Here is a 15,790-nt window from a genome sequence, read left to right as displayed (position 1 = left end):
TAAAAAATTGTGTTCTACAGAGACTTTTAAGCATAATGCTAATTAAAAGCTGAAGACCAAACTTGGTAGTCTACACTGAAATACTGAGTTAATGATGATTAGCATCCTTGTTTAATGGCAGTGTTGTCTCTTTCTGTACTTTCAATCTATACATCTAATATTTATATACATCTAATTTTTTATCATTTCCACAAATTCTCCATCTTCCTTGGGGGTTTTGGGACATACAGTACAAAGCTTATTTTAGTAAGTATTTGCTCCTGGGCTTTGATTTAAAAGTTTCCTTTCCCCTGAAAACAAAGAGCAAGATACTGTTGATTCAGCCCCTCTGCAATGGCGCTGGTAGTCTGGAGGAAGCTCTAAGGAGACAATACAACTCCTGCTCTTTCCTGGTTGTTTTGAGTTTGGCTCTTTCTGGGAGCTATTACATACAATATCTCACCTCCATAAAAAAGTTTCAACAAAGCTGTAAGAGAGGCTGAGACTTTAAGTAGTCCATCACTCTGCCTTAGTGTTGGCTTCAGTATTTTTCAGTTTTGAAATTAAAGCTAGACTTCATTATCTTTAGGATACTTTGCCTCTGCTTAGGCTGTGGTTGGAGGTGAAAACTGTGGCTGTAAAGTTACTGAATCTCCTGCTGATCCTGTGAAGATGAGTGTTTGGCTGGCTGGTGACTCCTTTCTTACAAATCCCAGTGATGAGGGCATCACTGGGACCCTTTCTCTGTTCACAGTGTTCAATATTACTACAAACGTACAAATTTAAGCACGATTTTGTAGTGCTGCTCTGGGCTCCTGGGTGCTGCCTGGTTGTTTTGTGTTTTGGTTGTTTTTTTTTTTCCCCTTTCCTCTTGCCTATTGGGCCCAGACTCTGAAGTGTGGTCTTATGTTGAACACAATAAAGTTTGCTCTAGGTCAAAACTGAGTAGGTCCCAGAAGTTCCTGTCAAAACTGTTGTGTCAGACACAGTGCAACTTAAAATACAATGAAAATGCAAAGCCTGTTTCCCAGGCCTTGTCCTTGTGACAAGGACAAGAGTTTAAATCTAAAGCAGGCTATGTCATGTTGTGTGGCTCCCCAGCCACTATCTGTCCTTTGGCAGTTGTGCTTTCATCTTCTGAGACTGGTGCTTTGTGACGAGAAGAAAAAGGGAAGGTAGTGTTCTAGGACACCAAATAGTAACATGAGTGGTTGTATGCAATTAGGTTTGTCAGAAAATTATTATTAGAACCCATTACTATGCAAGTCTTTTAGTCATAGTGTATGCCCCTGATATTGTACTTCAGATTATTATGTGGGGGTGAATACTTTATTATTGCAGAAAACAATTTTTCATAAAATAAGAGGACCATTGCCAGATCTTATAGTCACCCTTGTTATTCTTTCCTGTTCCTACTCATTTATTGCTCCTTGTCATTATGTGGTTATGTGCATACTTTATAAATTTAATGTATGAATGTGTTTGCAAGAAATATCTTAGATAAAAATTATCAATTGCATGCTTTATCTGTATATCTGTAGCATATGTCCCATATGTCCTGGCTCCTTCTAAGAGTGTTTGTGACAGGAGGTAGTCAGATAAAGGAATCAAAAGCTAAAAAGTACAGATTTTTTACAAACTTGTTTTACCATTTTAATCAGCTTATAATGGCTTGTAATTTCTCTCACTGTGAGATAACTGTGGTGGATTTTGTGTTGTATGTTTCTTGAGTTGTGTTGCTTTTAATGACAAAAAAGACCCAGTGTTGTGAAACTCAGAGCTAAGCAAAACAAGAATGCTGCTAACAACTCCAGCCAATATTCTATTCTTACCTCTTAATCACCAGAGAACAAGTGACAGGTGCAAAAACCAGAATGAGTATCATGGTGAAACAAAGGCCAATCACAAAACCTTCAAGTTCTCCTTTATCTGATGGGAAACAGAAAGCTTGAATCAGATTTATGGCATTAGGTACAGAAAGACCTTATTAACGTCATGAGAAAGATATTTCAAACAGAGGTCAAAGCCAAGTTTACACATGTTCTGGAATTTAAGTAAAATCTATTTAAAACTAAAGCTGGTATTCTCAGGGGAGCATGGGCTTTTCAGGTTTGTATTTTTAAGATATGATTGGTATCATAGAATCACAGAATGGTTGGGATTGGGAGGGATCTCTCAAGCTCATCTATTCTAATCCCCTGCTAAAGCAGGTTCACCTAAAGCGGGTGGGACAGGATTACATCCAGGCAGGTTTTGAGTATCTCTAGGGAAGAGGACTCCCCAGCCTCTCTGGGCAATCTGCTCCTGTACTCTATCACCCTCACAGTAATGAAGTTCTTCATCATTTTCAGGTGGAAATTCCTGCATTTCAGTTTATGTTCATTGCCTCTTATTGTGTCACTGGGCACCACAGAAAAGAGTCTGGTCCCATTTTCCTGACATTTGCCCTTAGGGTATTTGTATATATGGATAAGGTCCCCTCTCTGTTGCCTCTTCTCCATGGTAAAAAGGCCCAGCTCTCTCAGCCTTTCCTCACTAGTAAGGTGTTCCAGTTCCCTAAACACCTTTGCAACCCTTTACTGGACCCACTCCAGGAGCTCCATGTCTTGGTTGTCCTGAGGAGCCCAGAACTGGGCACAGCACTCCAGGTGAGGCCTCAGCAGGGCTGAGTACAGAGGCAGGATCACCTCCCTCTACCTGCTGGCAATGCTCTTCCTAATGCCCCCAGGGTACCACTGGCCTCCTTGGCCATCAGGACATGCTGCTGGCTCATGGAAAGCTTCTTGTCCACCAGGACCCCCAGGTCCTTCTCCACAGAGCTGCTCCCCACAGGTCAGCCCCGGCCTGTGCTGGTGCCTGGGGCTGTTCCTCCCCAGGTGCAGGGCCCTGCACTGGCCCTTGCTGAATTTCAGATGGTTCTTCTTTGTCCATCTCTCCAACCCATCTAGTGTTTTTTTTTCCTCCCCATGCTGTTATGTGAGCTCTATCTTTAACAGGTCAGGACCCTCACGCACATCTGACTTAATAAGAAAGTGAAAAATATTGAGTGAAATTGAGTGAAAGTGGCTTTTTAACAATTTCAGGATTTACTAGAAGTGTTTGGGGTTTTTTTTTGTTGGTTGGTTTTGGTTTTTGTTTTCTGGGGGTTTGTTTGTTTGTGGGTTTTTTATTTAGTTGGGTTTTATTTTGTTTTAGAGTTGTTTTGAGAGGTCATGCCTGGTCCTGATAGCAATAACACAGATTGTATATTTAGATGGTGTCCATGCTTTAACTTTTAAGATCATTAAGACCACTTTATCTGTAATCAGTCATTTGTTAATCCTTGAAGCAAACCTCTGTCTCTTATTGCCTCTTAATACTTGCTTGAAATATTTTCTATCGAGAGCCCACCTACCTAAAGAGAAAGTGTTTGAGAGGTTAATGAAGGCTGATAAAATGCTCAGGCTAACACAGGAACCAAAACTGACTGTGATGTTAAAAGTGAGTCAGTATAGAGGTCTTTGTTATAGCTTTTTGATGTCTCCTGCGTTATAGAAGACATCAAAAGTTTAAAAATAGTGCCTGTAGAGTGCGGTCAGTTCATGATTCTGCTACTGATATTGACAACCCATATTTGCAAAAAAAAAAAAAAAAAAAAAGCCACTTGCTTTTTCTTTTACTACCCATCCCCCAACAATAGTATTTTTTTCTTTTTGTTTTTTTTAAACCAAACAGCTACCTAAAGTTCAAAACCAATTTGAAAAACTGCAAATTGCTTTGCTGCTGAAATTTGTTTTTTATAGCAAAGAAACCTGAGATACTTCCAATGGATTAAATAACTGTGAAATGTTTGGGAACAGCAAAAATAGTAAATGTAATGTTTAAATTCAGTGTAATCACTTGATTTTTAAAATGTCGTGTTCATTTCATTCTGCCTTTTTGTTATTTTACTGAAAATTTGGATAATTTCCAAATATATACTTGATAGGATGAGTGAAATAAAGTCTTGAAGAAAAGCTCCAGGGAGAGATTTTAATGTTTTCTGTTGACAGCAGAAAGTTTTCAGTGGGGGGGAAGGAGGGGTGCAAATCCTATTGGTTTCAAGGAAGATTTTAAATTTTTTTTTTTTTTCATCTCTGCTTTACATTTTTGAATATTTAGTTGTATGGTTTTATACCTCCTTCTCTTAAAACAAAAAAGCTGTTGTGGGGAGAAACCATTTGCATACTTCTGCTTCTGAATATCACAGGTTCCTGATACCATCTTAGCATGTTCTTTTATTTTTCTATTTAGAAATCTTCATTAAGGGAAGCTGTGGTCAAACAAAAAAAGTCTGTTGCAGCGTTAGTTTTAGTTTAACTGATGGGGTGTTAAAAATGTTTGAAAGACCAAGTTTAGCTAATCTTATATGATTTTAAGTTTTTTAGACTTTTAAAATGTAACTGTATTGGTCTTAGCCTACCCAGGCACTTCTGAGAAAAGCAAACTTTTGTCAGTGACCTAATGGACCTGTTACTTAGAATGTACTTAAATTATCAGAAAGCAAAAGAGACTCTGGTTAGTGTTCACCCACACTAGGAACAATTGAAAGGTACTTAATGTTTTATCTTTGCAGTTAATGGCTCAGGAAGCCAATTTTACATGACTGCTCAAGATTTTGCCAAAAGTAGATGATTGAGCATTACTAGTCACAGGCAGAAATTTCATCTGATGACATCAGGAGAGTAATTGTCAGTAAATAAAGTTATGTGCACATAGCTAGGATAAAAAGGTCAGAAAAAGTTTCAGAGACAAAGAACCCTAGCTAAGTTCTGAGTATTTCATTACTAGGTAATTAAATACTTTGTTCTGTGACACAAAGTTTTCGTATTGCAGAGGAACAATTTTTTGTGTTTGCTCTCAGTAATGGAGGATTGACTGATAAGCCTTGCGAGTGAACATTGAGAGAACATAAAGCAAAGATTCATGCTGGGTAATGCAAAAGCATAAGGTTCCACAGTACCATATTTTGGAGTGCTGAATGGTTGTGAAAGAGTCAGAGCTCCTTCTCCAGCATTGGTGAATCCTGAAATCTGCACACGATAGGTGGTCTTTTCCTTCAGTCCAGTAAGATGGTAACTTGTGATAGAAGCATTGAGAGTAACAGCTGAAACACAAGAGGTTTTAGGAGGAGATGATTAGATGAACTCTTATGGCTGAGCATGTATCAATGCAGCTGACTGGGCAAACGGCAAAATTTCAGTGCCCTGACCCTCATCTGGAGGAAACCAGACTGTGCAGATGTTCTTTGGATGAGCACAAGATTTCCCCAAAATATTTATGTACATTTTAAATCCAGAGGTTAAAAGCATGAGCTTTTAACACATCAAGGCTGTTTTGGGTTTGTATGGCCAGGTTTTGGTAGCAGGGGTGCTGCAGGTGTGGCTTCTGTGAGAAGCTGCCAGAAACTTCCCATGTCCAACTGAGGCAATCCCAGCTGGCCCCAGGACGGATGTGCTGCTGGCCAAGGCTGAACCAATTAGAAATGGCTCTGTGATAACAGATTTAAGAAGGGAAAAAAAGTCACTCTGCAAATGTAATTGCAGCCAGAGAAGAGCAGGGTGACAATCTGTGAGAGGAACAGCCCTGCAGACACCACGGTTGGTAAAGGAGGGAACAGGAGATGCTCCAAGCACCAGAGCTGAGGTTCCCCTGCAGCCCGTGGTGAGACCATGGTGAGGCAGCTGTGCCCCTGCAGCCCATGGAGGTCCCAGGGGATGCAGAGATCCACCTGCAGCCCCTGGAGGAGACCCAGGCCAGAGCAGGCAGATGCCTGAGACAAGGATGTGATCCTGTGGGAGGACTGGGCTGGAGCAGGGTCCTGACAGGGACCTCCAGATCCATGGAGAGAGGAGCCCACAGAGGAGCAGGTTTCCTGGTAGGACTCGTGACCCTGTGGGAGATCCACCTTAGAGCAGGCTATGCCTGAAGAACTTCATCCTGTAGAAAGAGTAAACACTGTGGATGCTGGAGCAGTTAGTGAGGAGTTATAGCCCATGTGATGGACTCATGCTGGAGAAGTTCATGGGAGAACTGTCTTCCATGGGAGGCAACCCACGCCAGAGCAGGAGAAGGACTCTTCTCCCTGAGCAATGGCAGAAACAATCTGTGATGAACTGACTGTAGCTCTGTCTATGTGTCCCCGTGCTGCTGGTGAGGAAGAGATAGAGCACGGGAAGGAGGAGGAGAAAGGTATTTTAAAGGTTTGTTTTACTTGTCATTATCCTCCTCTGAATTTCATCAGCAATAAATTCCATTAGTTTTCCCAAGTCAAGTCTGTTTTGCTCATGTGGTAATGTGTGATCTCTCCTAGTCCTTATCTCAACCCATGGATGTTTTCTACATTTTCTCTCCCCTGTCCACTTGCAGAGGGGATAGAGTGGCTCTGGCATCCAGTGGCTCTGGTATCCAGCCAGTGTCAAACCATCACAGGTGATGAATACAGAAGGCTGCTTATACTTCATGAGAGGAAAATACATCTAACCTGCTGAACAGTTCTTCTTATGTCTACTGTAAGAGTTAACATTAGGAACTAGCCCTTATCATATACTTTACTCTCACTCCAGTTGTCAGTAGTTGTTTAGCTTGATTTATGCCAATGCTATTACTTATAATTCAGTACAGAAACAGGGCTGTGCTTTCTGCTTTACCTGCTTTGTGGGGCTTTCAACTCAGCCTGTCCTTTCTGATGGTGCGGTGACTTTTCCCTTGGCCAGAATAATGTACAAACTGCCATGTTGTAAGGATGCCTTTGGGACAGAAATTACACCTCAAGTTTGCCACTGTGGATTTAAAATCTTCACAGAAGAGGATGTGATGCTGTAGCTTTCCTTCCCCCAAATTCTCCAGTAAAATTATACTTCCTGCCTGTAAAAATGGCAGTCGGGTGCCATGTCACTGCTGTCTTGACTGGTTAAGGTAGAGGAAAAAAAAAAAATTAACTTCAGCCCTGGATGTTCCCATTCTGCCTCCTCTTGTGATTTCAGATAGGTATTTGAAGTGGATTGGAATCTCCAGAAGACCTTTTATGATTCTCTAAAGGCATAGGTCAACATGTATTATAGAACTCTTACTATCTCCCTTTGGCAGCTCTTACTTGATATTTGTCTTCCCAGCATGTCTTCAATTTTATTTGAAAGCCAGTACATACAAAGTTAATGTATTATTACTTATGGCAAAGAGACTTTCCACTCTAGACCAGAAAAAAAATGTTAATCAAAAGAATATGGGGATTTTTTTAAATTGAAAACTCAACTGGTTTGAATTTACAGCTATTAATTTGTTCCTATGTGTAGAAGTTTCATAATTTGTAGTTTGTTAAGGTTGGAAAAGACCTCTAAGGTTATCCAAACTTAAACATATAAGCTACCAATTTAATAAAATGTTTCCAAAATTAAATTTATAATGGTGTATTTGGAAACAGGTAACATAACATTAATTTGTGACTGAAATCGTAATAGTGAAAGTGTATGTTCTCCTTTAAGTGTTCCTAGAGAATTCCGCTGTAGTCTTAGAAATGTAATTTAAAGGAAATAGCAATATTTAATTTGAGATAAAAACTAGAAAATTCTAAGTGTTCATGGGAGCATCTAGAGCATTAAGAGTTGAACCAGAAGCTGACCTTTGAGAGCAGAGCACTTAATTTGCACAGAAATCATAAATAACTCAGTAGACTTAATGGTCTGAATGAAGCTTTTCTTTCATGACCCTGAGCTGCTGCTTTGCTCTGGCAGTGGTGACTTACCTGGAGACTTTTTCCTTGATGAATCTGTGTAACTGATCCTGTATCCCCGGAGAAAGCCCAAACAGTCTTCTGCAGCTATTTCAGTCCACTTCACAAGTGCAGAATGCTTTGTGATATTCAGAATTGTCACATTAGCGGGACCAGTCCTAGGAACTTGAAAAAAACAGATATTTGAGCTCTGCCTGTGCAACGGACATACAAGACTGAATCCTAGCTGTTTCCAGGAGAGTTCTTGTCAAATTCTAGATGCTATAAATGCAATGTAAAGGGTGCAAGAGAAAGGCAAAGTCACGTAGAATAAAAACCCCTCACCTCAAACAATACCAAAGTAGGTAGAAATTGTGACTGTCTCATAATGAATATTTTACTCCAATAGCAACAGCCATACTCATTTCAGCTTGCAATGCAAGACTCTATGAAATTGGGATTGGAAAATCTGATCTAAATTGAATTTTAGCCACACAGGTCAGAGACCATCTTTCTGTTATTTTTGGTAATGTCGCACATAATAAAAATATTTCTGTGGACATGCCAGTAAGGAGCAGCATTCAGGTTGTTCACTGCCTGGACATGACTGCTAAGAATAAAGGCAATGCTAACTGAAGAAAGCTGTTCAGTCACCTGGAAAAGACATTTTGTGTAGTCTTCCTTTTACTGCTACAAATAGGAAACAGGAAGAAATATAGAGGGGTGGGGTTACACAAAGGGGAAGAATACCTCCTTCAACGAAGTAAAAGTGGGTCACTCCAAAAGTCTTTTCATGTCTTATGAAACTTTCACACTGACACACATCAGATACATGTACCATTATTTTGTACAACTTATATGGCTGAAAACTGTCTGGAAAACAAAAAAGGGTATGTCAAGGTCTACAGAGAAGTTGTGAATTACAAAGAAGAAGAGGAAAGGCAACAGCTTCAGAGATTTTCTGTACAGTTCTTTCTTTCTCAGACTCATAGCATAGGATAAGTGTATAGTGCTTTCCATTGAGTACAAAATATGCACATCCTTCTTCAGTGTCTCTAGATGCTTTATGTAAACTATTTCAAAGCCAGAATGGGACAGAACATGGGTTTTATTTTAGAAGATGACAGGTGTGTTTATAGTTTCCCTATGGGGGCTTTAGCTGCTGAAGGAGAAATTAGGAACTAAAATGGCTGTGGTTATTTTATTTCAGGGCTAGGTATTTCCCACTCAGCTATAATATATAAACCCAAGCAAAAAACCTAGATGTAATGTGGCACTACAGATGTTGCAGAAGGACAAAGGTAAACAGTGCACTCTCTAGAAGACTTTGTAGAACTCTGAAACTAAATGTTCTCTACTGTACATAAAAACCAGTGCTGAATGGCCTTTGCAAGAGTTACCAACATGATTTTAATCAAAATTTTCAATGTCTGTTCCATATAGAAATTCCTGACTGAAGTCCATCATGTGTAGCATGGTAAGCAGAATACTGGAGTTAAAAACCTAGGCTTTCACAAGTATAGACACTGGTATAAAAATAGAAATTAATCTTAGGGAGTCTGTAACAGAGCAGTTTATATTGAAAGATAAGCTTACCTAGGTACAAGATGAAAAGTTTTTTTAAAGCCAGTAATATATAGATCTGCCTGGAATGTGGGCAAGGAGAGATATTGTACCAGTAGCTTAGCTGCATTTCTTGCCCAACAGTATCCAGAAGAGCCCTAATGAAAACTCTTCTTTTTATCTGCCTTAATGTTGCTAAGCATTAACTGGTGACTCAGTACTGGACAAATATTAAGAGCTGTACTTATCTGGATGGATCTTCAGTTTGCCATTAAAAACAGACCAAAAATCCTGCTCTGCCCAGCCAAAAAGAACCAATAAATGAAAAGGTGCTTCCATAGGAGGTGTGGTGGTTGCTGTTACCTAATGTGAAATTTCCAGTAGCCGTAGTTATTATTTTCATGTGCATATTCTCTTTACTAGTGCCCCAGTCAACCACAAAACATTTTGGTTTGTATTCTGGAGTCCATGTGACAACTGCATTTGCTCCCTGGCTTTTGACATGGATTTGACCAGGCAAGTCTGTGAACAAAAACACAGTTAAGGGTCAACAAGCAGGAAAGCAGTTTTCTCCCCTATTGTTCTTTCTTTCTTTCTCCCCTTTGCTCTGTTTTTTAAAGATTATTCATTAAGCAAATAAAGCAACATAGCAAATTACTTACTTATCATAGTAAGGTTTACAATAGAATTTCAATAGATGAAACTTAGCATTTACTGCTTTGCAGTGGTATCTGGGAATTACAGTGTGGATTGCAGTACAAGACTTTCCTGATTTCTGAGTGCTTGAAATTAAGTGGCAGTTCCAAGCCTTGGGAGAATGATGTCAGGTGCTGTTAAAAACCTCCTGTGAGCCACTAGCAGCTGCTACACATGGAGTAACTCTGAGATAGTGCTTGCCTTAGCAGGGCTGATGGAGAAGGGGTTAATGTTAGATCATAGCTAGATGATTTCCTATTTCATATATTGTGAATTTTCTGAAAGGACCTTGAAGATTTTGATGTTTTAAAAGACAAGCTACCAAACTAGGAAAGACCTTCTGACTGACACTAAGGAGGGAAAGGGCAACCTGCCATTTTGAGGTAAGAAGTGGACCTTGTGAGAGACATAAACATTCTCCATTAGATCTCCTGTCTGGAAATGAGTACAAGAAAGGCAAATTAATTGTGAGGGGGCTGTGGTTGTCTGAGGGAGCTGGGACTGTCTGAGACAGCTGGGATTGTTCATCCTGGAGGAGGCTCAGGGTAGACCTTATGACTCTCTACAACTGCCTGAAAGGAGGATCTAGCAGGTGGGGGTCAGTCTCTTCTCACAAGCAGTGAGCTATAGGACAAGAGACATTTTCTTAAGCTGTTCCAGGGGAGGTTTAGACTCAACATTAGAAGGAATTCCTTCACAGAAAGAGAGTTTGGGCATTGGAATGGGCTGTGCAGGGTGGTGGTAGAGTCACTGTCCCTGGAGATGCTAAAGGAAAGGGTAGATGATGTGTCTGTCACTTTAGTGCCACAGTCAAGTGGACAGGGTAATGTTAGGTCATAAGCTGGACTCAATGATTTCAGAGGTGTTTTCCAAAATAATTGATTCAGTCATTCTGTAAAGAAACTTACTGTACTAGCTGACAAAATGTTGTGTATGCCGAGAAGGAATTTATCTTAAGAATGCACTTAATGCAAGTATCCTCTCAGTAATAATTGATAGATACAGAGAAGCTGCACTAAAGTACAATCAAACAGAAACAGGCATCTGGAGAGGGCCATGAAATACAGGCTCAGAGGTTCAGAAGAAAACTGTCAGTCAAAACGTGGCTTGAACTGGTAAGATATATTTTTTCAGAAGAGAGTTAAGGGACTGAAATGTAAGGGCAAAATCAAGGTGTTACCTCTTTGCAAGGAAAAGGAGAACAGCATGAGGGGAGTGCTAGAAAATTCTGGATAAGCAATCATTTGTGCCTATCAGAAGATCAACAAGAGTACTTGCACACTTCTATATTAATGCTATACCTGAATTTAAAAAAATCTTACTTTGTAAGAGAGGTTCTTCTTATATTGCAATAAATACACCTCAAGACTGTAACACATGAAACTAGTTTCCATTATAAGGAAGACATTTTAAGTTTTACAAGTTTTATTCTTTAAATTAAAAGACTGTCTATTTAGGCCTCAGAAAAGCTTACATCTTCATTAGAATGTGACATGTACATCCTATCTATTCCTTTTCCTATGTGCCAGTTAGAGTAATACTGAAATAAAGGACAATAGCAGGTCTCTTAATAGTTATTTAGCTCCAGAACTTAAACTTGCACATAGTTCTGGGAACGTTTTTACACTGCTGGCACCTACTTGATATTGAGGACAGTCCATAAACCATTTTCCTAAGTAAAATCCACCATTTTCCTAAATAGATCCAGTACATGGTACTTTCTCTAGCTTGACCAAGAAAGCAGTGCTAAAATGAATATTAAATTGGTAGTCTGTTAACTTCTACTGAAGTATCTTAAGAAACAATTCTGACTCCCAGCATGTAAAAATATTAGCTTAATATATATTCAAGAGAATGCTTTCACCTATCCCAAAGTCTGTGAAAAAGTAGCCTTAGAGATTGGTCGTAAAGCTTCCCCACCATTATGGTGAATAGGTGATAAGGTAAATACCTGTTACAGAGAATTCTGGGACAATGTAGATAGCTCGTGGAGATTCTCCTGCTTCATTATAGGCAGAAATATTAAGTCTATAGTAAGCCATGGAGAGATTAACAAGAATTTTTCTGTCTTTGAGAGAGATGTGATTTGGTGGTTGGCTGCAGCTATTGGGTATTCTTTCCACATTAACATAATATCCAAGGACATTCTCACTTTGTGCTACCTAGCAAGAGGAAAAACATTGTTATTCTATAAATGCTGCTATGTCCCGTGCAGAAAATCAAGAGGAATTTAATTTTATAAACAAAATGTAGCCTTCAATAATGGGGATAAAATCACACTGTTTTAATTAGGTCATTAGGAATCAATAAAGCAAAGCATTTCCTTAAAATTAAGAGCATGCTTAAATGGAGAGGATTTAAGTACACGATTAAGAATTTTCCTTAATTGAGATCTTAGTTATGTGTATGCAATTAGTAATAACAGCAGTGAAGCAGCTGTAACTTTCTCTACATTTCAGTGGAACATATCCCTCATTTTCAGGAACTTGAAAGTTAGTGAGAGGTGTTTAATTGAAATTTATGCCTCTGGATATCCTCATCTTCTAGGGCTTGATTAGGTATGTAGTATCTTTAAAGACAAATGCTAGCAATTATGCTACAAATTTGGAACATGTTAAATATCCACTGGTAGCAATTCCTGGTGGTGGTTCAGTCATTATTTTACTGTACTAATCTTAATAAGAGATTGGAAAATGAGTGCACAGAAATGGAAATTACTGCAATATAGACAGAATCTTGATAGATGAAGGCCTGTGAATACTTCAAGGATTATTTTTAAAATCAAGATTGTCAGTTGTTTCTGGCACAAAATTAATAGTGTGTAGATACCATGAAGCTGTGAGGCTGGGTTATCCTAATTAAATAATTGGATACTTTTGGAGTAAAATAGACAAGAAGACATTTACTATTTTAAAAGGCAGATACATATATCTTGTGAGGAATTTCAGATGAAGATGGAAGCTCTTAAAATAAAAACATGCTTTTTCCCTGGAAAAGAAGGGAAGTTTTAGTAATTTTTCAAGAATATAAATTGATATAATTTTTCCCTGCTAGATTCAACTCCTAAACCATCAGCATACAGGTGCAGTGAATTCTGCAGCAAGTATTCAATATCCAATGCCTTTTGCCTAACAAGTGTAGACTCAATACAGTGAAAAAATCTGTTTTTCCCTGCAATGAAAGAAATAAATAGCATATGCATACTAGAAGGTACCCAGATTCAAAGTGAACTTTACCTCCCACTTCAGAAGAACACTTCTTCTTCCTGGAGACACTTGTGTAGTTACATTATATGATATTCTTGGCTCATTCGTGAGTTCTGGTAAACATGGAAAAAGATGGAGACTTGCACTCAAATGAATAATTCTGATGTTCATATTTTCAAGAGTATCTGAAAATCCTATTCCATATGACACAGAATTTGGAAAAGCCTTTCCATTCATACTTACTACCAGTAGGATAAAACTACATTTCACTTACTGTGAGGGACCAAAACCTCTTTGCCCCAAATGCAAACACAGTTGAGACCATCCTTGGTTATGCATCTGAGCTGAACAATGTATGAAGACATAGCATTTAAATTTGAAATGGTGACATTGAAAACATTGCTTCCCACAGGCACCTAAAAAAAAAAAAAAAATCGTTTATGTAACAACAATGAAATTATCTTATATTAGTTGTTTTCTCAGCCCAAGACCAGTCTTCTGACTCAGTTGAAATTAGAGGTTCCTGTCATCAAACAGGAATTATTGCCTACTTTAGTCAAGGTATTTTCATTCTTTCAAGGCAACACCCTCTTTTTCATGAACTTGTTCTGCTTACTCAAGACAGTAAGTAACCTGGTCTAAATATTGCTTTTAAAATCAATTAGACATTACATATACTGAAAAAACCAAATTTACTGAACTCCAAGCCTTGTTAGCATGCTCAAGAACAAGAAGTCAAGGGAAAACTAAACATTAAAAAAACCCCCTTATTTTTAAAAGTGTCATTGTTTCTGAATATATCCACATGGCTGTTGTCTTAAACAGCAGGACTGGAGTGAATGTGTGGCTGCCTTTATGCCTTGGCACTGCAGAAGAGATTTGCATCTGCAGCTAATGATGGCACTGGAGCCCCAGTAACTGTTCAGGGAATTGAGTTTTTCTGGAAAGAAAGGCACCACCCATGTCTAAGGAAAAGCCTGAGCTGAAAAATACAGAGAAAATAAGAGAAAATACTGTAGGAAACTGTTGTTATCCCTTAAAATCTTCTCTAAACCCCCCCCAAAACAACAAAGCCCCCCTGTAAAGTGAGCAGCTTTTCTCTTTGAATTTCTGCAGTGCTTTATTTTTTAATTAGTTAATTAATTAACTTCTGTGGGAGTGTGCTCACCTCCCTCTCCTCCACTTCCCCTCCATCCTGACCTTTATTTCCTGTAATCCTGATTAAGTGATAACCACTATCAGAAATCATATTAGATGTGTTTCGACCAGCATCTGACTCAAAGTTGATTCGGGGCAGACAGATAACAACATGAAAGACAAGATAACAATATGAAAGACTGATTTTAACAGTTCATCCACCTACTCATAGTGCTGGTTAAGATTCAACTCAAGTCAAATTTGGAAGAAACTAATATTTGAAGAGAGCATGCATGTATGTCTTTAAGTGTCTCATCTTACCCTTTAAATAGTGGATAGCTCACAGCCTCTGCAGCTCTCCTGCACAGCAGTGGGCTATACAACAGGATGTCTTGGGTAAGGACACTTCTTAACTTCTGAAGATTGCTCCTCAAGGATGAGAGAGTATTCATTTAATCAGATACTTGATAAGTGAATTGGAAATTAATACAATGAAAATTTTAAATGTCAGTTAAGTGATACAAAAGATTGATTGTGCACATACAATCCTTTAGACATAAACTGTTGACCAGATCTGGGTCTAAGTCTGGATCCAGAAGCAACTAGACTTGCAGGGGCTCTGAGAAGCATTTTAGAATGCAAGAGGAGCCTTTTTTTAACTATCATGACCCATTTAAAATGTCTTCCTCACAGTTTTGTCTGACTCTATTCACTGTGAAGTAATCAAGTGCTCCTTGCCATCTACTCCTGTTAAACCCCTGTCACATTTACCATCAAACTTGGCTAGATTTCTGTTTTATATCAATAACCATAACTTCCTTCTCATGAATGAAGGGTATTGCTCTATGCATGACAACTTCATATCATTTTTTGCTTGATTGCAAAAGAATCCCACTACCCACAATATTACAGAAAGACTCCAAAGAAGAGGGAAGTAGAATGGATTTGAAACCCAAATGTTAAATTACATTACATATACATTTATCCTACTCTTGATAAACACTAGCTTTATACATCCTCTGTGCATGTATGGCTGTGGCATTCACATTCTCTGAAAAAATCCCTTCCCCCAGGATTTTTCTCCTGGGAAGCTGAGAAGCCTCAGAGAAAAGAAAAACAATTCTTATCTCATTTGCTTCTCCTGGGTGGAATGTGTTTTTGAGATTGTTTACCCACAGGTGATTGTTTCACTGGATTCTGCTGTGAGCTGTTTTGACTCTTTGGCCAATCAGGGCCAAGCTGGGTCGAGACTCTGGAAAGAGTCACGAGTTTTTCATTATTATCTTTTTAGCATTCAGTGAGTATCCTTTCTGTATTCTTTAGTATAGTTTAGTATAGTATTCTTTAATGTAATATAGTATGATAAAGTAATAAATTAGCCTTTTGAGAACGTGGAGTCAGATGCATCATTCCTGCCATAGTTGGGGCATTCCCTGTAAATACATTATATGGCCATACACATTTACTCATCTGCAAGCTT

General features: G+C 38.8%; 1 protein-coding gene across 1 annotated transcript in view; it reads right to left on the bottom strand.

Annotated features, from left to right (window-relative positions):
• Positions 1–15,790, bottom strand: part of LOC132342066 (leukemia inhibitory factor receptor-like) — a 37,609-nt gene that overhangs the window by 8,917 nt on the left and 12,902 nt on the right. The window contains exons 7-14 of the mRNA XM_059874258.1: positions 13,448–13,589; positions 13,204–13,286; positions 11,919–12,129; positions 9,635–9,793; positions 8,459–8,581; positions 7,742–7,894; positions 4,961–5,104; positions 1,812–1,908 (exon numbers count right to left, since the gene is read on the bottom strand). Coding sequence (XP_059730241.1) covers positions 1,812–1,908; positions 4,961–5,104; positions 7,742–7,894; positions 8,459–8,581; positions 9,635–9,793; positions 11,919–12,129; positions 13,204–13,286; positions 13,448–13,589 — 1,112 coding nt within the window. The remainder of the gene's footprint in view (positions 1–1,811; positions 1,909–4,960; positions 5,105–7,741; positions 7,895–8,458; positions 8,582–9,634; positions 9,794–11,918; positions 12,130–13,203; positions 13,287–13,447; positions 13,590–15,790) is intronic.

Source organism: Haemorhous mexicanus, chromosome Z, assembly GCF_027477595.1.
Source record: "Haemorhous mexicanus isolate bHaeMex1 chromosome Z, bHaeMex1.pri, whole genome shotgun sequence".
Lineage (NCBI taxonomy): Eukaryota > Metazoa > Chordata > Aves > Passeriformes > Fringillidae > Haemorhous > Haemorhous mexicanus.
The sequence above is the reverse complement of the archived record's forward strand: the minus strand, read 5'-3'. Positions and strand labels throughout refer to the sequence as shown.